Source organism: Erythrolamprus reginae, chromosome 1 (assembly GCF_031021105.1).
Source record: "Erythrolamprus reginae isolate rEryReg1 chromosome 1, rEryReg1.hap1, whole genome shotgun sequence".
Classification (NCBI taxonomy): domain Eukaryota; kingdom Metazoa; phylum Chordata; class Lepidosauria; order Squamata; family Dipsadidae; genus Erythrolamprus; species Erythrolamprus reginae.
In genome coordinates, this window is record NC_091950.1 from 17,070,449 (window position 1) to 17,097,561 (window position 27,113).

The 27,113-nt window shown below is 43.3% G+C and overlaps 1 protein-coding gene across 8 annotated transcripts in view; it reads left to right on the plus strand.

Annotated features, from left to right (window-relative positions):
- The window catches only part of PIP5K1C (phosphatidylinositol-4-phosphate 5-kinase type 1 gamma), a 106,556-nt gene that overhangs the window by 41,914 nt on the left and 37,529 nt on the right, over positions 1-27,113 (plus strand). For 4 of the 8 annotated variants that reach the window (XR_011558571.1, XM_070745695.1, XM_070745663.1 and 1 more), the window contains exons 7-13: positions 1,944-2,243; positions 5,677-5,882; positions 12,995-13,078; positions 19,310-19,358; positions 22,372-22,456; positions 24,507-24,668; positions 24,976-25,005. Coding sequence is in view for 7 of the 8 variants with exons in the window: in XM_070745695.1 (XP_070601796.1) it covers positions 1,944-2,243; positions 5,677-5,882; positions 12,995-13,078; positions 19,310-19,358; positions 22,372-22,456; positions 24,507-24,668; positions 24,976-25,005 (916 nt within the window). In the remaining variant the exon portion in view is untranslated. The remainder of the gene's footprint in view (positions 1-1,943; positions 2,244-5,676; positions 5,883-12,994; positions 13,079-19,309; positions 19,359-22,371; positions 22,457-24,506; positions 24,669-24,975; positions 25,006-27,113) is intronic. The other 4 variants (XM_070745704.1, XM_070745676.1, XM_070745712.1 and 1 more) reach the window with 2 other exon arrangements.

Sequence of the window (27,113 nt, forward strand, 5' to 3'; positions counted from 1 at the left end):
ATGTCACTGAGTAAATTTGGTGTATGCTGACATGAAACCAAGCAATGTACTACAACTGTGAGGTGCTTATGCTAAAAACAGGACTTTTAACCCAGCCAGAGTCAGTTGATAATGAGATATCATATTTTTCGGAGTATAAGACACACCTTTTTATCCCCCAAACAAAGGTAAAAACTTGGGTATGTCTTATACACTGAATGTAGCCCTGCCCAGCCACTTCCACCCTTTGGTCTCTGCCTGCCAGAATTTACCTCCTTGCAGCAAACAGCAGTAGAGCCTGCTTTGCACAAGTCACTGATTATCTGCCTTCCGACACTCAGCTGATTGATTGAAGTTGCTGGCAAGCCCACTTGCTAAAATGAAAGTGAAACTAAAGTTGCACCCAGGCAGATTGCTGGAGGGATCAGACTGTGCTGAAACTGGCTGTTTGTTTTTTGCTGCAAGGAGATAAGTCAATAACTATAAATGCCTATAGAATGTTCAAATTATTAGATCTTTTAAAAAAGACTGCTTTATTATTAACTTAACAAAATGAAGAAGCTTTTTAAAATAAATGTTTGATCTGAAGTGGCCCAGTGCTATTGTATCTTCTTTTAAATAGCAGAGAATACTTTCAGAAAGCCACATCAGTTTTAAAGATCTGTAAAAGTATAATCTGAAAATGTTATGGTGTCCTTTTTTAGTAGTAAGATAAGGCAGCTGAGTTAAACCCTCTCTTAGTCATGTTTGGAGTAGATCTATTTAAATAATTGGGAGGAGTTAGTGTGATTATATTTAAGAAAATTTTCTGGGATTAATATACTGCCATAAATATGGGTCTGGCACATATGCACAGAAATACACAGCAAACTGTGTATATCACCTGTCCTGTTTGCTGTTTGGCAAATTACTGGGAGGCCAAGGCCTTTGTTCCTTGTTTTCCTTCCCCAAAACTAAGGTGCGTCTTAAAATATGATAGGTGGCATATGATAAATTTTAATAAATAAATAGGAGTAGTTTGGAGAACCTGCAAATATTTCTCTGGCTGGTCCCAGAATTTATTTATTAATTATTTATTAATTATTTAGATTTGTATGCCGCCCCTCTCCGCAGACTCGGGGCGGCTCACAACAAAGTGAAACAATTTACAACAAATCTAAATTACAGTTTAAAAATATTTACAAATCCCCATTTTCTAAACAAACATACATACAGACATACCATTCATAAATTGTATATGCCCGGGGGAGATGACTCAGTTCCCCCATGCCTGACGAGAAAGGTGGGTCTTAAGGACCTTACGAAAGGCAAGGAGAGTAGGGGCAGTTCTAATCTCTGGGGGGAGTTGGTTCCAGAGGGTCGGGGCTGCCACAGAGAAGGCTCTTCCCCTGGGGCCCGCCAACCGACATTGTTTAGTTGACGGGACCTGGAGAAGGTCCACTCTGTGAGACCTAATCGGTCGCTGGGATTCGTGCGGCAGCAGGCGGTCTCGGAGATATTCTGGTCCAGTGCCATGAAGGGCTTTAAAGGTCATAACCAACACTTTGAATTGTGACCAGAAATTGATCGGCAACCAATGCAGACTGCGGAGTGTTGGTGTAACATGGGCATACCTAGGGAAGCCCATGATTGCTCTCGCAGCTGCATTCTGCACGATCTGGAGTTTCCGAACACTCTTCAAAGGTAGCCCCATGTAGAGAGCATTACAGTAGTCAAGCCTCGAGGTGATGAGGGCATGAGTGACTGTGAGCAGTGACTCCCGGGGGTGGGAATGCAAATTTAGCAATATCCTACCCCCAGGAGTGAGGAGGGGATGGAGATTTTGTAGTATCCTTCCCCTGCCATGTCCACTAAGCCACACGACACCATGCCCACCAAGCCCCGCCCACAGAACTGGTAGTAAAAAAAAAATGGATTTCACCACTGCCTTATGCCCAGCATGTTCTTTTAAAATCCCCCCTCAGAACCTGAACCAGAATCCACGGACGCTGCTGCCGAAGTTCTACGGCCTCTACTGCGTCCAGTCCGGGGGCAAAAACATCCGGGTGGTGGTGATGAATAACATCCTGCCCCGGGTGGTGAAGATGCACCTGAAGTATGACCTCAAAGGCTCCACCTACAAACGCCGGGCGTCCAAGAAAGAGAAAGAGAAGTCAAGCCCCACCTACAAAGATTTGGACTTCATGCAGGATAATGCCGAGGGCATCATGCTGGACGCGGACACGTTCAACGCTCTGGTGAAGACCCTGCAGAGGGACTGCTTGGTGAGTCCAAAGAGGTGACCAGTCATCCTGAGCTCAGAGTAATGTATTGTTAACAACCCAGCAAAGAAGAGTGAGAAAGATAGGCAGTCCTTGACTTACAGCAGTTCATTTAGTGACTGTTTGAAGTTATGCCTCTGGAAAAAGCAACTTATGACTGTTTTTCGCACTCATGACTGTTGCAGCATCCCCATGGTCACCTGATCAAAATTCAGACACTTGGCAACTAGTTTATGTTTATGACAGTTGCAGTGTCCTGGGGTCATGGGAGTCTTTGGAGAGGGGCGGCATACAAATCTAATTAATAATAATAATAATAATAATAATAATAATAATAATAATAATAATAATAGAAGTCTGACGGCAGAAAAAGACCTCATGGTCCATCTAGTCTGCCCTGATACTATTTCATGTATTTTATCTTAGGATGGATCTATGTTTATCCCAGGCATGTTTAAATTCAGTTACTGTGGATTTATCTACCACGTCTGCTGGAAGTTTGTTCCAAGGATCTACTACTCTTTCAGTCAAATAAGATTTTCTCATGTTGCTTCTGACCTTTTCTCCAACTAATCTCAGATTGTGTCCCCTTGTTCTTGTGTTCACTTTCCAATTAAAATAAACACTTCCCTCCTGGACCTTATTTAACCCTTTAACATATTTAAATGTTTCGATCATGTCCCTCCTTTTCCTTCTGTAATAATAATAATAATAATAATAATAATAATAATAATAATAATAATAATAGTCGTCATCATCATCATCATCTCCTTTTGTGACCTTCTGACAAGCAAAGTCAATGGAGAAATCAGATCCACTTAACTAGCCTGATAACTGCCATGATTTTCTTAAATGTGGCAAGAAAGGTGGTAAAATGGAGCAAGACTCATTTAACCAATGTCTCACTTAACAACAGAAATCTGTGCTCAGTTGTTGTTGTGCTTTGGAAGCTCCCATTATTCAGGATACTGCTTATAAGTGTTCTGTGCTTAGAGCTCGAAGCATTGTTAGAGACGCCACACACCCTCTTCACGGTCTGGTTCTGTTGCTCCCCTCTAGTAAGAGGTTTTTATTTCTAGCTGGACTATCAGATTCTGTAACAGCTTTGTTCCCTTGGCCATCCGTCTGGTAAACTCGCAAGATTCTTTCTTTTTGCCATATATATGTACAGTGATCCCCCGATCATTGCGAGGGTTCCGTTCCAGGACCCCCCGCAACGAGCGGGTTTTCGTGAAGTAGCGCTGCGGAAGTAAAAACACCATCTGCGCATGCGCAGATGGTGTTTTTACTTCCGCCGCAGCAGCGAGGAGCCGAAGATTGGGGTTTCCCCGCCGCCCACGCAAACTCCTCGCTGCTGCCGCGCCCGCCGTTCCAAGGTTGGGGGTCCGGGGGCTGCTAGGAAGCCCCCCATGCCGCCGGCGACGTTTTAAAGCACCCGCGCGGCTTCCCAACTGAGCCCTCAAGCCAAGCGCCAAAGGCGAACTTCTGCGCTTGGCTTGAGGGCTCAGTTGGGAAGGCGCGCGGGTGTTTTAAAACGTCGCCGCCGACATGGGGGGCTCGCTAGCACCCCCCGAACCCCCAACCCGGGTTTGGGGGGGGTGCTAGCGAGCCCCCCATGTCGGCGGCGACGTTTTAAAACACCCGCGCGCCTTCCCAAATGAGCCCTCAAGCCAAACGAACCCGGGTGGCCGGGCGAGCAGCGAGCGAACGGCGGGTGGCCGGGCGAAGGGCGGGCGAGCGGCGAACGGCGGGCGAGCGGGTGCTGGGGGGGGGCTTCTCGCCCTCCCCGCCAGCAAGAGGGGGAAGACCCAGGGAAGCCGCCCAGCAGCTGATCTGCCCGGCGCCATCTACGCATGCGTGGCCATAGAAAAAAAAGGGCGCGCATGCGCAGATGTTGTTTTGACTTCCGGGTTGAAAAATCGCAAATTAGCCTGTTCGCAATGGTCGGGAACGCAATAACCAGGGGATCACTGTATATATCTGAACTAGACTGTGTAGTTTCTCTGTGTCATATAATATATGTTGTAAAAGAGGGCAGTGAAAATATTGACAGACACCTCACATTCTGGACAAAGTTTCAACTCCTACCCTCAAAACAATGCTGTAGAAAAATTGCATACCAGAACAGCTAGACACAAGAACAGTTTTTTCTCCAAATGCCATCACTCTGCTAAACAAACCATTCCCTCAACACTGTCAAACTGTTTATTAAGTCTGCACTACTATTAATTTTCTCATCGTTCCCATCATCCATCTCCTCCCACAAATGACTGTAGACTGTAATTTTGTTGCTGGTATCTTTACAATTTATATTGACTGATTCCTAATATATTTGGATTGCTTATTTGTATCCGGACTATCATTAATTCTTGATGAACTTATTTTTTTCGTTTATGTAACTGAGAGCATGGGTACCAAGACAAATTCCTTGTGTGTCCAATCACACTTGGCCAATAAAATTCCATTCTATTCTAGTCTGTTCTGTGTGGGTACAGTGATACCTTGTCTTACAAACGCCTCGTCATACAAACTTTTCGAGATACAAACCCAGGGTTTAAGATTTTTTTGCCTCTTCTTACAAACTATTTTCACCTTACAAACCCACTGCCGCTGCTGGGATGCCCTGCCTCTGGACTTCCGTTGCCAGCGAAGCACCTGTTTTTGTGCTGCTGGGATTTCCCTGAGGCTGCTCTCCATGGGAAACCCCACCTCCAGACTTCCGTGTTTTTGTGATGCTGCAGGGGAATCCCAGCAAGTTGAATCCCAGCATCGCAACGGAAGTCTGGGGGTGGGGTTTCCCAGCGAGGGGAGCCTCAGTGAAATCGCAGCATTGAAAAAACACAGGTCCGGAGGTGGGGTTTCGAGGACTTCAGTGTTTTTGCGATGCTGCGATTTCACTGATGCTCTCTTCACTGGGAAACCCCACCTCCGGACTTCCGTTGCCAGCGAAGCACTCATTTTTGTGATGCTGGGATTCCCCTGCAGCATCGCAAAAACACAGAAGTCCAGAGGTGGGGTTTCCCTTGGAGGGGAACCTCAGGGGAATCCCAGCAGTGCAAAAACAGGCACTTTGGCTGGTAAAAGGGGGTGAATTTTGGGCTTGCACGCATTAATTGCTTTTCCATTGATTCCTATGGGAAACATTGTTTCATCTTACAAACTTTTCACCTTAAGAACCTCGTCCCGGAACCAATTAAGTTTGTAAGACAAGGTATCACTGTATATGCATAATTTTGTATTTATTTATATTTATGTAGTGGTGACCCTTTGAGAGCAGTATGCAACACAATTTCATTTTAATGTATGAACGATTGGTGCACATTCAAACTAACAGTAGTTATTCTAAGTCTTAAGTTCTAAGAGCTGTTCACCTAGCAAGTATTAGTCCCTCCGTGGCTTTTATTGTAGTTTCTCCTTTTTCTCCCACAATCTCCAGGTGTTGGAGAGTTTCAAAATCATGGATTACAGCCTGCTCCTTGGGGTGCACAACATAGACCAGCTGGAGCGGGAACGACAGGTCGACGGGGCCCAAAGCATGTCTGATGAAAAACGCCCCATGGGACAGAAGGCTCTGTATTCCACCGCCATGGAGTCAATCCAGGGCGGGGCTGCTCGAGGGGAACCCATTGACACAGATGACACGTAAGTGACACAGGCAGTTTTGAGTGCAGGTGGCCCTTGACTTATTGAGGATGCTGCAAAGTCCCTGAGTGGAACGATGTCTTCAAAGGGACTTAGAGCACCCAGCCATGGGGGGTCACTCACGAACACGAATCCTAGATAGAAAACTTGGACACATTTCTCTCTGGGTGAAATGACACAGTATTGAGCTGTGCACGCCCTTTTATTGGGGGGAATATATAAATGGGAATGATTACACGTACCCTAACATGCTATAGCAGCTACAACTTATAACTATTCATTTAGCGAATGTTCAAAGTTAACAACGGCACTGGAAACAGTGACTTGTGACCATTTTTTTTTACACTTTTGACTTGTTCAGCATCCCCCTGGTCACATGATTTGCATTCAAAGACTTGATAACTGACTGACATTTATGACCGCTGTAATGTCCCAGAGTCACATGATCCCCTTTTGCATCCTTCTGACAAACAAAATCAATGGGGAAACCAGATTCATTTAACTGTGTTCCTACAACTGCAACGATTCGCTTAACCGCTGTGGCAAGAAAAGTCATAAAATGGGGCAAAACTCACTTATTTTATTTATTTATTTATTTATTTATTTATTTATTTATTTATTTATTTATTTATTTATTTATTTATTTATTTATTTATTTATTTATTTTGTCCAATACATAATACACATTGAAGAGAAAGATATGTAATAATATAAGTAAAGAAAAGAATAGAAGAAAAGATATAAAAGTATAGGTGAACATATTTGAAAGGAAGAAAAGATAAATGAGATAAGGAGAGACGATTGGACGGGACGGAAGGCACACTGGTGCACTTATGCACGCCCCTTACTGACCTCTAAGGAACCTGGAGAGGTCAATCGTGGATAGTCTAAGGGAAAAATGTTGGGGGTTAGGGGTTGACACTACTGAGTCAGGCAATGAGTTCCACGCTTCGACAACTCGGTTGCTGAAGTCATATTTTTTACAGTCAAGTTTGGAGCGGTTAATATTAAGTTTGAATCTGTTGCGTGCTCTTGTGTTGTTGTGGTTGAAGCTGAAGTAGTCACTGACAGGTAGAACATTGCAGCATATGATCTTGTGGGCAATACTTAGATCGTGTTTTAGAGAAATTTAACAAATTTCTCAGCAACAGAAATGTTAGGCTCAATTGTGGTCGTAGATCAAGGATTACCTGTACAGGTAGTCTTCAAAATTGTGAACAATTAACACTTGTTCATTTAGTGACCATTTGAAGTTATAACGGCACTGAAAAAAGTGACTTAAGACCACATTTCACATTTAACGACTGTTGCAGGGATCAAAATTTGGATTCTTGGCAGCAGCTGGCAAGGGTGTCTGGATTTCTTCGAGGGCCAGATCCACATTGTAGTTCTCCATGGGCCGGCTGGGGGAGGATGGACATGGGATGGACGTCTCCTACAGCATCCTACTGGCCAAAACGGGATGCAGGGAAGCCTCACGTGGTCCCCCTATATCCTGTTTTGGCTGCTAGAGGCATCATGATCGTGCAGAATGCAGCTGCAAGAGCAATCATGGGCTTCCCTAAATGTGCCCATGTCACACCAACACTCCGCAGTCTGCATTGGTTGCCGATCAATTTCCGGTTACAATTCAAAGTGTTGGTTATGACCTATAAAGCCCTTCATGGCATCGGACCAGATTATCTCCGGGACCGTCTTCTGCCGCACGAATCCCAGCGACCAGTTAGGTCCCACAGAGTGGGCCTTCTCCGGATCCCGTCAACTAAACAATGTTGGTTGGCGGGGCCCAGGGGAAGAGCCTTCTCTGTGGCGGCCCCGGCCCTCTGGAACCAATTCCCCCCAGAGATTAGAATAGCCCCCACTCTCCTTGCCTTTCGTAAGCTCCTCAAAACCCACCTCTGCCGTCAGGCATGGGGGAACTAAGATAATCTTTCCCCCTAGGCTTCTACAATTTATGCATGGTATGTTTGTATGTATGATTGGTTTTATAACAAGGGTTTTTTAGTTGTTTTAGTATTGGATTTTTACATTCTGTTTTTATCACTGTTGTTAGTCTACGGCAGTGATTTTCAACCTTTTTTGAACCGCCGCACATTTTTTACATTTACAAAATCCTGGGGCACACCACCAACCAAAATGACACAAAACGACACTCTAAGACACTCTCCTCTCTTTTTCCATCCCTGTCTCCTCCCCCTCTTGTGTGTGTGTGTGTGTGTGTATACATACTCTTGAACCATTTCCAAAAACAGGTGAGGGCTGGGGGGTTTTCTCTCTTATTTTTTGGGTGCTTTTTATCATATGCTTTAAATCAAGAGTCACTTCTCTCTCTCTCTTTTGTTTCTCTCTCTTTCCTCTCATTCTCTGCCTCAATCCTTTTCTCATTTCTCTTTTTTCCTCCCCTTTTTGCTCATTTCTCTCTCTCCCTGCCTCTCCTCTCTCTCTCTCTCTCTTGCTTTCTATCTCTTTGTCTCTCTCTTGCTTGCTTTCTCTTTCTCTCTCTCTCTCTTTCTCTTTCTCTCTCTCTTGCTTTCTCTCTCTCTCTCTCTCTCAGCAAAAAGTTGTGAGACCAGAACCTGAGCTTCCTTCTTCGCGGCACACCTGACCATGTCTCGCGGCACACTAGTGTGCCAAGGTACACTGGTTGAAAAACACTGGTCTACGGAGAGGGGCGGCATACAAATCCAAATAATAATAATAATAATAATAATAATAATAATAATAATAATAATAATAATAATGGACTTGACACCTTTGCTATTTCCGGGTTGGCCCCGTGGGCCTTGAGTTTGACACCCCTGAGCTAGGTGTTTCTAATGAAAAGATATTAATTCCCTGGAAACAAAGGAATGTGTGAATGTATAACTAACGTAGTATTTATAATCTATTTATGCTTTTGCCAACTTCTAAGGGGAAGAGGAGAGAAATCTTCAACCATGCTCGCAAAGCCTATCATCTAAATCTCTTTTTTGGGAGGTGCGGGGATGATTGTGTTCAAGTTTATTTATTATTTATTTATTATTTAGATTTGTATGCTGCCCTTCCTTGACTTCCCTTTTCTCCCTCTCAGAGCTTTTTCGGGGTGGAGAGAGAGGAGGGGGGATCGTCCCCCCATCTCAAATGTTAAAGAGAGATTTCAGAACATGAGGCATATTGAAGAATGCAATTTGGAACAGCTGAAGCGGCTGGAAAATTGCCAGCTCCCATTGCCCTAAATGAGAGGCCATTGTGTTGAATGCTCATCAGCATTTAATTCTCCACAGTGATTCAGCCAATTCTTTGCAGTGACACATTTAGCTGTAGCTCAGATCCCCAGTCTCAGCTAAATCTGTCTCCATAAAGAATTAGCCTAACGTATTACCACTGTCGGTAATACATCCAAATCCTGGCGTGTAGTGTGATCTTCCTCTCCAGGGACTGCAGTGGCTGGGGATGATGGGGGTTGTAATACCATAGGTAGTCCTCGACTTGCGATTATGTGAATTTCAATTGCTAAGCAATGAATTGTGCCCAACATTACACTTCTTTTGCTGCAGTTGTTAAGCAAATAATTTGATTTGGATGCTTGGCAACCAGCAAGTATCTCTTTATTATTTTATATATATTTTATTTTTCATATTTTTAAACTGTCCATCCCCCTCATAGAGGGGCTCTGGGTGGTACAGGTCATCCTCAACGTATAACCACAGTTGAGCCCAACATTTATGTTGCCAAGTGAGAAATTTGTTAAGTGAATTTTGACCTATCTTACTATTTTTCTTGTTCAATGAATCACTCTAGTTCAGTGATGCCAAACCTCGGGTGCCAAAAGAGTGTGGGCGTGCGCTATCGCACATGCACAAATGCCCACACCCATAATTCAATACCTGGACAGGGCGAAAACAGCTTCCCTCGCCCCCTGGAGGCCCTCTGGAAGCCAGAAATGGCCTGTTTCCCAACTTCTGATGGGCCTATTAGGCTTGGATTTCGCCCTTCCCATCCCCCTGGAGGCTCTCCGGAAGCCAAAAACGCCCTCCGAGTGCCTCTGTGCGAATTGAAAATTAGCTGGCCGGCACACATATGCATGTTGGAGCTGAGCTAGGGCAACGAATCGCGTGCCAGCAGATATGACTCCGCATGCCACCTGTGGCATCCGTGCCACAGGTTTGCCATCACTGCTCTAGTTGTTAAATTAGTAGCACAGTTGTTAAGTGAATCTGTTTCTCCATTGACTTTATTTATTTATTTATTTATTTATCTATCTATCTATCTATCTATCTATCTATCTATCTATCTATCTATCTATCTATCTATCTATTTATTTATTTATTGGATTTGTATGCCGCCCCTCCCCTCTTGCTTGTCAGAAGGTTGCAAAAAGAGGATCGCCTGCAACCCCATGACAGTGCAACTGTCAGAAAAGTGAGTCGGTTGCCAGGCATCTGAATTTTGATCACGTGACCGTGGGGATGCTAATAAGTGTGGGAAATGGTCACACATCTCTTTTTTCCAGTGCTGTTGTACCTTTGAATGTTTGTTGTTTATTTATTTATTTATTGGATTTATAAGCTGCCCCTCTCCGAGGACTCGGGAAGCTGAATTGTTGTAAGTCCAGGGCTAACTGTACATAGTACAGTATTCAAATATAAAAACAGCATATAAAAGCTAAAATTGTAAAAGAAGCGAGGGTAATTCAACACTGTTAAAATTCAACACTGTTAAAATTAATTTAAAGTAGGAAGGAGGGCTTTCAGGGCATCAGCCAACCCCATGGATGAATGCTCCTCTAGGCCCACGATGGCGGACCTATGGCATGCGTGCCACAGGTGGCATGTAGAGCCCTCTCCGGGCATGCGTGCCATTGTCCAGCTCAGCTCAGCTCCACCACGCATGTGCCTCCCGTCAGTCAGCTGATTTTTGGCCTGTTTCCAGACTTCCGGGATGCCCATTTTTCGCCCTGCCCAGATTCCGTGTGCTTTCCTCGAGCCTCTGGGAGGGCGAAACCAGCCTCCCCCGGGCTCTCCAGAGGGGCCAGTGTGTGTATACATGTGGGGGGGGCACACCCGGGGGGTGTCCCACACTCATTGCATTATGGGTGCTGGCATGTGATGGGGAAAAAGTTAGCTGCTCTCAAAAGAGGAAACGTAGCCATGGGTTTTTTCCCCTTTTGCCATTATTATTATTATTATTATTATTATTATTATTATTATTATTATTATTAATAATTAGATTTGTATGCTGCCCCTCTCCGAAGACTCGGGGCGGCTCACAACAGTAATAAAAACAATATAGTAGTGGAACAAACCTAATATTAAAAAACATATAAAACCGTATCATTATTTTTTAAAAAACCAAACAGCACATTCATACCAAACATGAAACAAAATATAAAAAAGCCTGGGGGAAAGGTGTCTCAACTCCCCCATGCCTGGCGGTATAAGTGAGTCTTGAGTAGTTTACGAAAGTCAAGGAGGGTGGGGGCAGTTCTAATCTCGGGGGGAGTTGGTTCCAGAGGGCCGGGGCCACCATCTTCCTCTGGGGCCCGCCAAACGACATTTATTTATTTATTTATTTATTTATTTATTACTTAGATTTGTATGCCGCCCCTCTCCGAAGACTCGGGGCGGCTCACAACATGTAAAAACAAATCATAAGCAATCAGGCAAATTTAAAATATTTAAATATTTAAAAAACCCCATATGCTAACAGTCACACACACAGACATACCATGCATAAATTAAACGTGCCCAGGGGGAGATGTTGTTTAGTCGATGTTGTTTAGTCGACGGGACTAACTGTCATTGGTTTTATCAAAATATAAAATGCAAATGGAAAGACACACAGCCATGTTTCGATTCCTTTTTGGGGACCTCATTCGGGGTTGGGGGGAGAATATTTTTCAGGATTAGGGCAATTGAAGAAAAATGTGCCATTTGTAGTGGGTTGCCGCATCTTCAGGACAAAGGATTCTCCATCTGTGACATTCCCAGATGGCTTCCGACGATTAAAGCAAATGAACAAAGCTGCGTTCGCTTTGACCGAGACTCTGGCAAAAACCGGGCGCAGTCACGTGATGACTCAGTTAACAACCGCACTGCTTAGTGGCGGACATACAAGTCCCAATTGTGATTGTACCTACATATGGCGCCCCTCTCACAACAATGAATCTCGGCAGCGTGTAAAGTTGAAAACCAGCAATTACAAAACAATACAGCCTGTTGGTGCATAGTTCCAGCATCACAACACTTTCTTAGTACATTCAGTGGTATTTTTTTGTTTAAAGCAAAGAAAATGATCCAAAACTGATTTATAAATGCTCTCCTACACTTATTGATGGATACACACAATTAGAAAATGTCTCTGCGTGTCACACATGTAGATCGACAACATGATCTTGCATTATTCCAATGATGGTCTGGTCCGTGTATATTTTTTGCAATAATTACTCCCTTGGATTTAATTATACAGTACTCAGTTGTGCGTGAGAGAGTGAGGAGAAGAACGTAAGAGTGTGTGTTCATCTTTGAGACAATTCACACAGCTGGGGAGACCATTTTAAGCATGTTTTGGAAACCCACTGTGTTTAGGGGAGTCCACAGGGGAAAGTGGGCATTGTAGCCACTGCCTTATTTGTTTCTTTATTTGCGTCCTTTATTATTTTTACAAATAACTCAAGGTGGCAAACATAGCCAACACACCTTCCTTCCCTTCAACACATATTTTTCTCATAACAACAACAACCCTGTGTTGTGAATTGAGCTGAGAATGACTGGCCTAAGGTCCCAGTTAAAAAGTGCTATTGCTAACATGTTGTAAGCCGCCCTGAGTCTAAGGAGAAGGGCGGCATAAAAATAAAATAAATAAATAAATAAATAAAATGTCTTAGGCAGGACTAGAACTCACCATCTCCTGGTGATTGGCCCAAAGTTACCCAGCCAGCTTTCACAGCTAAGACTCAACTAGAACTCACTATCTCTTGGTGATTGGCCCAAAGTCACTCAGCTGGCTTTCATTGGTGGGGAAAGAGTAGAACTGGTGTCTCCCACTTTCTAATCTTGACCACCACTAGACCAAATTGGCTCTTATATTAACTAAGCAAGGAAATACTAATTTTCTCTCCTTTGTGCTTTTAGAATGGGGGGCATTCCAGCAGTGAATGGCAAAGGAGAGCGCCTGCTACTACATGTTGGGATCATCGATATCCTCCAGTCCTACAGGTAGGCACTATCCCTGTTCTTTTTGAGAGAACATTTCTTTCTTTCTTTCTTTCTTTCTTTCTTTCTTTCTTTCTTTCTTTCTTTCTTTCTTTCTTTCTTTCCTTCTTTCTTTCTTTCATAGAAACATAGAAGACTGATGGCAGAAAAAGACCTCATGGTCCAGCTAGTCTGCCCTTATACTATTTTCTGTATTTTATCTTAGGATGGATATATGTTTATCCCAGGCATGTTTAAATTCAGTTACTGTGGATTTATCTACCATGTCTTCTGGAAGTTTGTTCCAAGGATCTACTACTCTTTCAGTAAAATAATATTTTCTCATGTTGCTTTTGATCTTTCCCCCAACTAACTTCAGATTGTGTCCCCTTGTTCTTGTGTTCACTTTCCTATTGAAAACACTTCCCTCCTGGACCTTATTTAACCCTTTAATATATTTAAATGTTTCGATCACGTCCCCCCTTTTCCTTCTGTCCTCCAGACTATACAGATTGAGTTCATTAAGTCTTTCCTGATACGTTTTATGCTTAAGACCTTCCACCATTCCTGTAGCCCATCTTTGGACCCGTTCAATTTTGTCCATATCTTTTTGTAGGTGAGGTCTCCAGAACTGAACACAGTACTCCAAATGTGGTCTCACCAGCATTCTATATAGTGGGATCATAATCTCCCTCTTCCTGCTTGTTATACCTCTAGCTATGCAGCCAAGCATCCTACTTGCTTTCCCTACCGCCTGACTGCACTGTTCACCCATTTTGAGACTGTCAGAAATCACTACCCCTAAATCCTTTTCTTCTGAAGTTTTTGCTAACACAGAACTTTCTTTCTTTCTTTCTTTCTTTCTTTCTTTCTTTCTTTCTTTCTTTCTTTCTTTCTTTCTTTCTTTCTTACTTACTTTCTTCCTTCCTTCCTTCCTTCCTTCCTTCCTTCCTTCCTTCCTTCCTTCCTTCCTTTCTTCCACCCACCCACCTATCCATTCATTCATTCATTCATTCATTCATTCATTCATTCAATGTAAATGCTGTCCATCTTGCTGACCTTATTGAGTCTCATAAAACGTGTAACTTTTTGAGTTTCTGGCCATTTGTTTTATAAACAGTGGAAATACGTGTTTTAACAACAAGAACATTAGAAGTGGTTCTTGACATATAATGATTAGTTTAGTGACAGTCCAGAGTTTCAGTGGCACTGACAAAAATGACATCCCGTCCTCATTGTCAGGCTTGGAAACCACCTTGGGCCTTGGGTCTTCAGGCCTGCCACATTTGGTGCTGTGGGAAACTGGGAGGGAGGATTGCATGAGTGGGGGAATACAGCCAAAATAACACTCCTTTCTCCAAGAATCAAGGTCACGCTGCCCTGCACCTGGAGGGGTGTGTTTGGGAGGCATCTCCAGTTGAGAAGATGCAACGATTGGATTATGGGATGGACATGTGCGTGCTGGGGCAGGGACTTGGACTTTCTTTTGGGTGGGGAAAACCCAGACATCTTTAAGGTTCAGGAGGGAAGTGTTTTTAATAGGAAAGTGAACACAAGAACAAGGGGACACAATCTGAAGTTAGTTGGGGGAAAGATCAAAAGCAACGGGAGAAAATATTATTTCACTGAAAGAGTAGTAGATCCTTGGAACAAACTTCCAGCAGACATGGTTGGTAAATCCACAGTAACTGAATTTAATCATGCCTGGGATAAAATACAAAAAATAGTATAAGGGCAGACTAGATGGACCATGAGGTCTTTTTCTGCCATCAGTCTTCTATGTTTCTATGTTTCTTTCGTTGGGGGTGTTACTTGGAACCCTGATACTCACCCTTACAAGCCTTGCGGCATCCCGATGGTCCGTTTCAGAGTGAGCGGCATATAAATGAAATTAATAAAAATAAATAAATAAATAAATAAATGGTCAATAATCAAAATCTGGCCACTCTGTAACCGGTATGTTTTTATGATGGTGGCAGGGTCCTGGGGTCATGTGATCACCTTTTGTGGCCTTCCTAGCTAACATATGATTCATGCAAGATTTCTGCAATGAGTTTTAACGCCAAAAAAATAGATGTTAAAATACAGAATCCGAAGAACAGAGAATCTGAAAAGGTAGAAACCGTTCAGCCTTTCTTTCTTTCTTTCTTTCTTTCTTTCTTTCTTTCTTTCTTTCTTTCTTTCTCTCTCTCTCTCTCTCTTTCTTTCTATTCTTGTTTGTTTGTTTGTTTGTTTGTTTGTTTATTTATTTATTTATTTATTTATTTATTTATTTATTTATTAGATTTGTATGCCGCCCCTCTCCGAAGACTCGGGGCGGCTAACAACAATAAAAAAGACAATGTAAACAAATCTAATATTAAAAATAATCTAAAAAACCCCAATTTAAGGAACCAATCACACATACAAGCATACCATGTATACATTCTATAAGCCTAGGGGGAAGGGAAAATTTCAATTCCCCCATGCCTGACGACAGAGGTGGGTTTTAAGGAGCTTGCGAAAGGCAAGGAGGGTGGGGGCAACTCTGATATCTGGGGGGAGTTGGTTCCAGAGAGTCGGGGCCGCCACAGAGAAATCTCTTCCCCTGAGTCCCGCCAGATGACATTTATTACAGGTAGTCCTTGGCTTGCAACCTTTCATTTAGTGGCCATTCAGAGTTACAGCGATACTGAAAAAAGTGTCTTATGACCGTTTTTCACTCTGACCATCATCGCAGCATCCATCCCATGGCCGGCCATGTGACCAAAATCTGGACACTTGGCTATTGGCATGTATTTATGACGGTTGCAGTATCCCAGGGGATCATGTAATCACCTTTTGTGATACGGAAGCCGGATTCACTTTACAATTCTGTTACTTATTTCACAACTGCAGCGATTCAGATATTCTGTGGCAAGAAAGGTTGTAAAGTGGGGCAAGACTCACTTAACAACTGTCTCACTTAACAACAAATGTTGAGCTCAACTGTGGTTGTAAATCAAGGACTCTCTGCACTAAGTGAAAAAAAATTAGGGTATTTTTTAATCTTTTGAATCTCTTTAATTCTTTTATATCGGGCACATTGTTGGAGACCACACTGAGCGAAGTAGCTTTTTTCCCCCTCTTTCCTTTTACATTTCTAATTTATCCAAATCTAGACATTATTACAATTTTATTCCCTGTTTGGAAGGGAGGCTCCGGGACAAATTGTTTTCTTCTGATCTCTGGAACGCTGCATAGTTTTCTTTAATGCCATCATCCATCAAAAGGAGCCTTTGGGGGTTTTGAACGCTGGGCCTCCTTTCCAACATCCTCTTAGCTATTCTGTGATTAGCCTTTGATGCAGAGTCACCAGTCTGGAAGGGAATGTTCTTGCCGTGATCTTTCATTAGTCATGTTTGCAAAACTGCAGGCCATTTTCAGTTGATCATTAGTCATCTAGTACAGTGTTTCCCAACCTTGGCAACTTGAAGCTATTTGGACTTCAACTCCCAGAATTCCCCAGCCAGCATTTGCTGGCTGGGGAATTCTGGGAGTTGAAGTCCAAATAGTTTCAAGTTGCCAAGGTTGGGAAACACTGATCTAGTACCAGTTAATCCTTGACTTACAATTATAATGAGCCTAGGTGGCGAAGTGGTTAGAGTGCATTACTGCAGGCTACTTCTGCTGAGTGCCGGCTTACTGCAATTTGGCAGTTCGAATCTTACTAGGCTCGAGGCTGACTCAACCTTCCATAGAAACATAGAAGACTGACGGCAGAAAAAGACCTCATCTAGTCTGCCCTTATACTATTTCCTGTATTTTATCTTAGGATGGATATATGTTTATCCCAGGCATGTTTAAATTCAGTTACTGTGGATTTACCAATCACGTCTGCTGGAAGTTTGTTCCAAGGATCTACTACTCTTTCAGTCAAATAATATTTTCTCACGTTACTTTTGATCTTTCCCCCAACTAACTTCAGATTGTGTCCCCTTGTTCTTGTGTTCACTTTCCTATTAAAAACACTTCCCTCCTGGACCTTATTTAACCCTTTAACATATTTAAATGTTTCGATCATGTCCCCCCTTTTCCTTCTGTCCTCCAGACTATACAGATTGAGTTCATGAAGTCTTTCCTGATATGTTTTATGCTTAAGACCTTCCCCCATTCTTGTAGCCCGTCATTGGACCCGTTCAACTTTGTCAATATCTTTTTGTAGGTGAGGTCTCCAGAACTGAACACAGTATTCCAAATGTGGTCTCACCAGCACTCTATATAGCGGGATCACAATCTCCCTCTTCCTGCTTGTTATACCTCTAGCTATGCAGCCAAGCATCCTACTTGCATAGCTAGAGGTATAACAAGCAGGAATGCGATCATGCGTTGTCCTCCCTGGCATTGCTCCATGCCCGCTCTTTCAGTAAAATAATATTTTCTCATGTTGCTTTTGATCTTTCCCCCAACTAACTTCAGTTTGTGTCCCCTTGTTCTTGTGTTCACTTTCCTATTAAAAACACTTCCATCCTTCTGAGGTGGGTAAAACGAGGACCCAGATTGTTGGAGGTGATATGCTGACTCTGTAAACCATGTAGAGAGGGCTGTAAAACACTGTGAAGTGGTATATATGTCTACGTGCTATTGCTATAATAGAGCCTGGAATTTCCATTGTAACTCATGATAGTTGTAAATCAAAGCACCCACATGACTATCCAATTTTATGACTTGAATTTTTTTTGCGGCAGTTGTTAAACGAACACAGTAGTCGCTAGGAAAGCATCATGGTTGTTAACTGAATCAATGTATTTCTAGGGGGGCTTTTTCCCAGAAGTTGACTGAAAAGGCATAAACCATCAGAAAAAAGGTTAAGTTCATGGTTACCTGACTGTGGAACAGTGCGACCGGTGCTTAAGTTGAGCCATCCATCTTTTCTGACATCAGAGCCCTTTCCATATAGTTGTCAAGAGTACAGTTAGTCCTTGACTTATAGCCACAGTTGAGCTCCCCCTCCATATTAGGTTGCTAGATGAGAAATTTGTTAAGTGAGTTTTGCCCCATTTAAGGACTTTTCTTGCCACGTTTGTTAAGTGAATCACTGCAACTGTTAAAGGTAGCCACATGGTTGTTAACTGAATTGGGCTCATCAGAATGTTGCAAAAGGGAGAATCGCATGACCCCCCCCGGGACGCTGCAGCCATCATAAATATGAGTCAGTTGTCAAGCATCTGAACATAGACCATGTAACCACGGGGTTGCTGCAACGGTCGTAAGTGTGAGAAATGGTCACAAGTCACTATTTTTCAGTGGTGCCATAGCTTTGAACGGTCACCAAATGAACTGCTGCGAGTCAAGGGCCACCTGTATATGGATCTTGATAATCCACAGTTGTCCCCTAATCCTGCTCAACTTTATCCTTCTCTCTCTGACTTTCTTAGTGGAGAGCAGAGACGGTGTCTGAAATCCAGTTAAAATTGCAGTTGAAATAGAATAGAATAGAATAGAATTTTATTGGCCAAGTGTGATTGGACACACAAGGAATTTGTCTTGGTGCATATGCTCTCAGCGTACATAAAATAAAATATACATTTGTCAAGAATCATGTGGTACGACACTTAATGATTTTCATAGGGGTCAAATAAGCAATGAAGAAGCAATATTAATAAAAATCTTAGGATATAAGCAACAAGTTACAGTCATACAGTCAACATGGGAGGAAATGGGTGAAAGGAATGATGAGAAAAACTAGTAGAATAGAAGTGCAGATTTAGTAGAAAGTCTGACAGTGTTGAGGGAATTATTTGTTTAGTAGAGTGATGGCGTTCGGAAAAAAACTGTTCTTGTGCCTAGTTGTCTTGGTGTGCAGTGCTCTGTAGCGACGTTTTGAGGGTAGGAGTTGAAACAGTTTGTGTCCAGGATGTGAGGGGTCGGTAAATATTTTCCCCGCCCTCTTTTTGACTCGTGCAGTATACAGGTCCTCAATGGAAGGCAGGTTGGCAGCAATTGTTTTTTCTGCAGTTCTGATTCTCCTCTGAAGTCTGTGTCGGTCCTGTTGGGTTGCAGCACCAAACCAGACAGTTATAGAGGTGCAGATGAAATCCTACCTATTTTATATGTGCAACACACACACAGACACACGTGAGTGTGACTTTGATTGTGTCATTATGGCTGTCACCTTGACTTTGTTTCACCACACTCAGAGTGCGTCCAAAGAAGAGACTGGTGTTTGGCCCTGTTTTTATTTGGTTCTCCCATCTCACCCCCCCTTTAAATCCTTCGCTTGTCTCTTCCTTCCAGGTTAATCAAGAAACTGGAGCATACGTGGAAAGCTCTCGTCCACGATGGGGTAAGTCTGAACACGGTTGAACCAGTGATGGTCCAATGTTGACTTTGGTTGTGCTGCCACCCAAAGGGAACTAGCAGAGGAAATTAGTCTATCCATAATAAAGAAGAAGCAGAATGCAGCTGCGAAAGCAATCATGGGCTTTCCCAAATATGCCCATGTCACACCAACACTCCGTAGTCTGCATTGGGTGCCGATCAGTTTCCAGTCACAATTCAGTGTTGGTTATGACCTATAAAGCCCTTCATGGCACCAGACCAGATTATCTCAGGGACCGCCTTCTGCTGCACGAATCCCAGCAACCAGTTAAGTCCCACAGAGTGGATCTTCTCCGGGTCCCATCAACTAAACAATGTTGTTGGAGGGCCCCAGGGGAAGAGCCTTCTCTGTGGTGGCCCCGGCCCTCTGGAACCAGCTCCCCCCAGAGATTAGAATTGCCCCCCACCCTCCTTGCCTTTCGTAAGCTACTTAAAACCCACCTCTGCCATCAGGCATGGGGGAATTGAGATCCTCTTCCCCCTAGGCCTTTACAATTCTATGCATGGTATGTATGTATGTATGTTTGGTTTTTATATTAATGGGTTTTTAATCATTTTTAACATGAGATTACTATTGTACATTGTTTTTATTGTTGCTGTTAGCCGCCCGAGTCTCCGGAGAGGGGCGGCATACAAATCCAATAAATAAATAAATAAATAAGATGTGAACTAGTATTTCTCACCCTTTTCTTCACCATGGACTCCCTTTAAATACCTTTGGTGGCCTGAAGACTTAACTCAAGATTTAAATTTCTTCAAGCCTTTGCGGAACACTTGTGAGGACTTTGTGGCTCCAGGGTTCTGCAGACCACAGGTGGAGAACCACTGGTGTAAACAATTATGGGACACTTGTGTTTTCTAATTCTCAGTGTACGGTAACAGATGATACATTCGGATAACGTGTCAGCCCACAATCATGGCTTATTGATGAAATATTTATTATTTATTTATTTATTTATTTATTTATTTATTTATTTATTTTATTTATTGGATTTGTATGCCGCCCCTCTCCGCAGACTCGGGGCGGCTAACAACAATGATAAAAAACAACATGTAACAATCCAATTTAATAAAACAACTAAAAACCCTTATTATAAAAACCAAACATATACACAAACATACCATACATAACTTGTAATGGCCTAGGGGAAGGAATATCCTAACTCCCCCATGCCTGGCGACAAAGGTGGGTCTTGAGTAATTTGCGAAAGACAAGGAGGGTGGGGGCCGTTCTAATCTCTGGGGGGAGTTGATTCCAGTGGGCCGGGGTCGCCACAGAGAAGGCTCTTCCCCTGGGGCCCGCCAAACGACAGTTTGGTCGACGGGATCTGGAGAAGGCCAACTTTGTGGGACCTTATCGGCCGCTAGGATTCGTGCGGTAGAAGACGGTTCCGGATGTATTCTGGCCCGATGCCATGTAGGGCGTAAGCCATGTAGGTAGGAAACAGCTATTTAAGATTTCATAACCATGGGACCATAAGGATCATCTAGTCCAACTCTCTAGAGACATTCAATTCAAATCTATAGAATAATGGAGTTGGAAGTGATTCTCAAAGATCATCTAGTCCAGCCAAAGGCAGGAAAGCCAATTAAACTATCGTTGAGAATTAGCTGTCCATGTTCTTTTTAATTACCTCCAGAGTTGGAGAGTCCACATCCTCTGTATACATCCTTGTGCACGGGTCTGGTTTGTGTGGGTTGCAGAATGTCTCTGCAGAGACCTTCTTGTCTCTCCTTATAGAAATTTGGTTTGTGCTCTTGGTGTCAAGGTTCCAGGTAACATCCAAACTAAATCAGAGCCCTAGTCAAAGTGCTCCTCAAAGTTCCAATGTTGACACCATCCTGACACCTAGACAGGGAAACCTGGATCTGAGTTTCCCACTCAATTGAAAGTTCACATCCCTTGTCCCCCACCCACAAAGTTGTCACATTGCCCACTCAGATTGTGCCAGCATGGCCGGCCCTTCCTTCACTTCTGCCCCGGTGGGTGGGCATAGGATGGCCTTGAACCACGAGAAAGAATGCTGGGTTCCCTCCTGAAAATCCCCCCTCCCAAGTTCCCATAAGCATCAGGTCTTCTATAGCTAGTGTGGCAAGACACTAATTTATCACCAACTTCTGCTTGATGCTTGGCTATTCCTTAAAGCGGGGGCGTCAAACTCAAGGCCCCGGGGTGTTGGCTCTGGCCTGTGGGACTACTTTATTTTATTTTATTTTATTGGATTTGTATGCCGCCCCTCTCCGTAGACTCGGGGCAGCTAACAACAGTAGTAAAACAGCATATAACAATCCAATATTAAAACAGTTAAAAACCCTTATTGTAAAACCAAACATACATACAGACATACCATGCATAAAATTGTAAAGGCCTAGGGGGAAAGAGTATCTCAGTTCCTCCATGCCTGGTGGCAGAGGTGGGTTTTAAGAAGCTTACGAAAGGCAAGGAGGGTGGGAGCAATTCTAATCTCTTGGGGGGAGTTGGTTCCAGAGGGCCGGGGCCGCCACAGAGAAGGCTCTTCCCCTGGGTCCCGCCAAGCGACATTGTTTAGTTGACTGCCCTGGAAACGAAGCAAAGATGGTGCCCCTGCCAGTGAAAACAGCTTGGGAGGGTTGTGGGTGGCCACTCTGAACCCTGTTTTCCCTAGCAGGAGGTTTGCAGGAGGATGTAGATTGTTCTGAGTTCGGGTTTTGCCCCGTGTAATTACACGTGGCAAAACCCGAACTCAGAACAATCTACACACACGCATCTACCTTAGGAGGAGCTTAAACATGGCTGCTTTAATGAGCAGCAGAAACGTGCAGAGTTTGCTTGGAATAATGTTCAAAACATCCATAGACTACATGTATATTCTAAGTATACCGATATAATTTTTTAAATGAATCCTGCAGTCTGATTCCCCCCCCCCCCCCCGAGCCATGGTTTTATAACGCATGACATTTTTACAAAACCCTTTTTTCTCCTTTCCTTGTTTTCCTAGGACACGGTGTCAGTCCACCGGCCCAGCTTCTATGCAGAAAGATTCTTCAAGTTTATGACCAATACAGTGTTCAGGAAAAGCTCTTGTAAGTCTTCGGAGAGGGCCGGCATACAAATCTAAGTAATAAATAAATAATAAATAAATAATAAAGTGCCGAATGCTTTCATTGGAGGCATTAACAATGCTGTGGGTGGGTGTGGGTGGGTGTCGAAGGTGCGTGCTGGTTAAAGGAGCACCTGTGGGCAGCTACGGAGGTAATAACCTTGGAGTAGAGGTCTTCAAACTTGACAAATTTAAAACTTGTGGACTTTAACTCCCAGAATTCTCCAGCCAGCTTAGCTATGCTGGCTGGAGAATTCTGGGAGTTAAAGTCCACAAGTCTTAAAGTTGCCAAGTTTGGGGACTCCTGCCTTGGAGGAACTACCCAGAAGGGGTTAAGACAACAGCAGGTGCAGAAGTCGTCCTTGATACCAGGGAGGAGAGAAAGCATTAGAAAGAGGCTCTGCAGATTCTCCCCTGATTCCCTGGCAAGATCCTTTCTCAGTAAACTATAGTTAATACATGTAGCCGTTGACATACAACTATTTGTTTAGTGGCTGTTCAAAGTTCCAGCAGCACACAAAAATGACTTATGACCATTTTTCACACTTAGGACCGTTGCACGTTGCAGCACACTCATGGTGATCAAAATTTGGTCTGGCCACGTTTCCTATTTATGTCCTGAGGTTATGCGATCCCATTTTGCGATCTTCTGATAAATAAAATTATCGGGGAAGCCAAATTCACTCAACAACCGTGTGACTTCACTACGGCAGCGATTTCCTTAACTATGGCAAGAAGGATCGTAAAATGTGGCAAAATTCATTTAACTAATGGGTAGTTTAGCAACAAAAATGTTTGGCTCAATTGCAGACATTGTATTGCAACAACTGCAGAGTGGCAGATTAGCTAGAAAATCAGGCTAGCAAGAAATAAAGCTTTTCCAGGTCAGCAGTGATCTAATTTAATTAATTTAATTCATCCTTTGCCCAAAGTTGAGGTCCGCCCATTGAATTATCAAGGGCGATAACATTTTGTTCCTGTCCTACCTACCATCTACCCATTGCACATCCCTATTTTATTGGTACCTTTATGCTAACCATTAAGAATATAGTGAGTGTCTTCCTGTCAGGCCCAATAATTTGTTCATTTCTTCCACGCTGGTTTCCTCTGGCTCACAGTGGCTATTTTGGCATAAAGAACCTTTTGTGGCATTTATTACACAAGATCATTCTAGGAATGGTTAGGAGACCAAACCTGGGACATTTTATATGCAAATTATCATATCTGGAGGCAAACATAAACGACAGTGAAGGAAAAAAAATAAAGAAATTTTTCTCATTTTAACAGAAAAATAATCACCTTTTAAAATAAGGGACTATAAGTCTCTTTTCTGGTGCATTCTCCAAGTTGGTTTTTCTCAGTCTTGGCTGAGGAATTCTGAGGATTGAAGTCCACACAATGTAAAGTTGCCAAGGTTGAGAAAGACTTCTCCAGGTATAATGAATGATGATTTGTATGGTTGTTTTATATCGGGTTTTAAATTTTGTATTCGTTCTTGTAATATGTATTTTGGGATATTTTACATTTTTGTAGTTATTTTATTGCTGTACACTGCCCTGAGTCTGTCAGCATATGAATTTGGTTAGATAGATAGATAGATAGATAGATAGATAGATAGATAGATAGATAGATAGATAGATAGGACGGATAGATAGATAGATAGATAGATAGATAGATAGATAGATAGATAGATTAGACGGATAGATAGATAGATAGATAGATAGATAGATAAATAGATTAGACAGATAGATAGATAGATACATAGATAGAGAAAGAAAGAAAGAAAGAAAGAAAGAAAGAGAGCTTTCATACAAAAAGAGAGTTAGTAGTAGCCAAACAGGTGATAATTAGTAGATGCCCTAATAATTTGGTCCCAAGGCTCTTAATTTGTCAGAGGGAAAGATGCCTGTTATTTTCAGGGGAGGGGTGGGTGGGCTTTCTCTTCTGACGGAACCTCCTTGCTTTTTCCCCCCCCTCTTTGACTTCTCCTGCAACGCCTGTCATTGCCCTAAACCCCTCGCTCTCCTCTGCAGCCCTGAAAGCATCTCCCTCAAAGAAAGGACGGAGTGCCTTGTTAGCTGTTAAGCCATCCGGCCCAATGGCTGCGTTCTCTGCCAGTCAGATTCCTTCGGAGAAGGACGAAGTGCAGTATGACCTCCGGGGAGCCAGGAGTTACCCCACCTTAGATGACGAAGGTATTGTGGGTCATTCAGGGCCTTTCCTTCTGATTGCCCGAAGAGCTGCTCCTAAGGCCCAGTCAAGTTTTTCCCCATCCTGGCCTCCTTTTCAATGGACTGGTCCTGCCATTCTCTGGATTCCTAGCAAAGTTAACTGGCTGGGGAATTCTGGGAATTGTAGTTCCGACACCCTGGAGAGGGTGCCAAGCTGGGGAAAGCTGCCTTAGCAGCTCAGCTCAACCCCTTCCATCCCCCTTTCTCCATAGTGCCAGTAGATCCCACCATCCCACTACCATTCCTTCAACTTCTTGCTATGCTTTTGCAGGTGCTAAAGTTAACCACGACAGGGGGGAAGGTAAGAACACTAATTTGTCCCTCTGTTAGTTGGTAGAAAGTAGAACTTTTAAGGGATGGCGGGCTTCAGGTCATTCCGGGAGGCGGTCACCTCTGAGACCATCTTCTGCCGCATGAGTCCCAGCGACCTGTTAGGTCCCACAGAGTCAGCTTTCTCCAGGTCCCATCAACTAGACAATGTTGTTTGGCGGGACCTAGGAGAAGAGCCTTCTCTGTAGGGGCCCCAGCCCTCTGGAATCAGTTTCCTCCAGAGGTTCGCACTTCTCCCACCCTTCTCACCTTCCGTAAAAAATTAAAGACCTATTAAACCCTAGCCCCCTGGCTGATGAATGTAGTATGTTTCCATGTGTCAATGGTAATGGATGATTTTAACCCTATTAGTGTTTTTTTAAAATTTTAGTTATATTAATTGGATTTTTTAGTTATGTATACTGTATATTGTTTTTCAACATGTTGTGAGCCGCTCCAAGTCCTCAGAGAGGGGCGGCATACAAATCCAATTAATAAATAAAATAATAATTAAATTCCATTTGTAGAGTGGAAACAAGCCAAGATGGTCTATGATCAAGCAAGCTACTTAATACAGGCAGCTTCATCTCTCCCAGTTGGCATCTCCTGCTTGCCAGACCCAGAGGTGGGCTGCTAAGGTGGAACGGTGATGTGTGCTCACCCCCATGGCTCTGAGTGCTAGCGGAGTCCAGCGCAATTATGCTACTGCACCTGGGCAGGTAGAGAAATCGCGTGCGCAGTCACCGTTCCACCTTAGCAGCCTACCTCTGGCCAGACCCAAGAAAAGCTTCAGACAAATTTCTAATCATTTGTCAATTCCAGTCAATTTCCAATTCCAGTCAATTTCCAGCCAGTAGAATATAAGCTGAAAGCAAACTCCACTGATGATGTTACCTAGTTTAGGTAATGAAATGTCAGCCCAGAGCATCAAGGGCCCCCCAGTCCTTTGTGCACTAAGCATTGTATCTGCTCTGGCCTCCCTTTCCTCACAAGGCAGAATCATAAACCAGAGTTTGAACCTGGTTTCTTTACTCTGGAGCTTTCAGTTCCTCTCGGTCAGCTGTGACATCCAAGGCATCTGGAGGGTGTGCTAGATTGCTCATTTCTCCCTGATTGCAGCTATTTCCACCAGCAGGAAAAGCCAACTGGGAGCGATTGTTCCAATTGCCGCTTAATTGTGTTTGTTCCATTGGGATCAGACATGCAAAAGGGGCCAAAGATGATACCTTTAAAAAAATTCCTTTCTGTAGGTGACTTGCAAAAGGTGATTCTGCTTGGTTTCCCAGACAACACTGTGAGAGTGTTGGCAGCAGAAATGTCCCAACGTTTTATCAGAAGACTGTACAGTGTTCCCTCGATTTTCGCGGGGGATGCGTTCCGAGACCGCCCGCGAAAGTTGAATTTCCGCGAAGTAGAGATGCGGAAGTAAATACACTATTTTTGGCTATGGACAGTATCACAAACCTTCCCTTAACACTTTAAACCCTTAAATTGCAATTTTCCATTCCCTTAGCAACCATTCAGATTATTACTCACCATGTTTATTTATTAAAGTTTATTAAAAAAAATATTTATTAAAGGCAGACGAAAGTTTGGCGATGACACATGACGTCATCGGGCGGGAAAAACCGTGGTATAGGGGAAAACCCCGCAAAGTATTTTTTAATTAATATTTTCGAAAAACCGTGGTATAGACTTTCCGCGAAGTTCAAACCTGCGAAAATCGAGGGAACACTGTATTACTTAAAGCAGGGGTCTCTACAACCTTGGCAACTTTAAGTTTTGTGGACTTCAACTCCCAGAATTCCCTAGCAAGCATGACAGGTGAGAGAATTTGGGAAGAATTTTAGGAGTTGAAGTCCACAAGTCTTAAAGTTGCCAAAGTTAGAGATCTAATGCATTCTTCCCCAATCTAAGGCCAAAATGATTCTGGCTTGGAATTCCGGGAGTTAATTTTTCAAGGCATTTTAGTGGCATTGGGCCAGGATGACCAACCAACCTCCCCCAAGCTATTTGCAACTTGCTTTGGAAGTTAATGCACCAACATCCCCCCCCCCCATACATATCCATGGTCATACAATCACATTTTGGCTTTTTAGC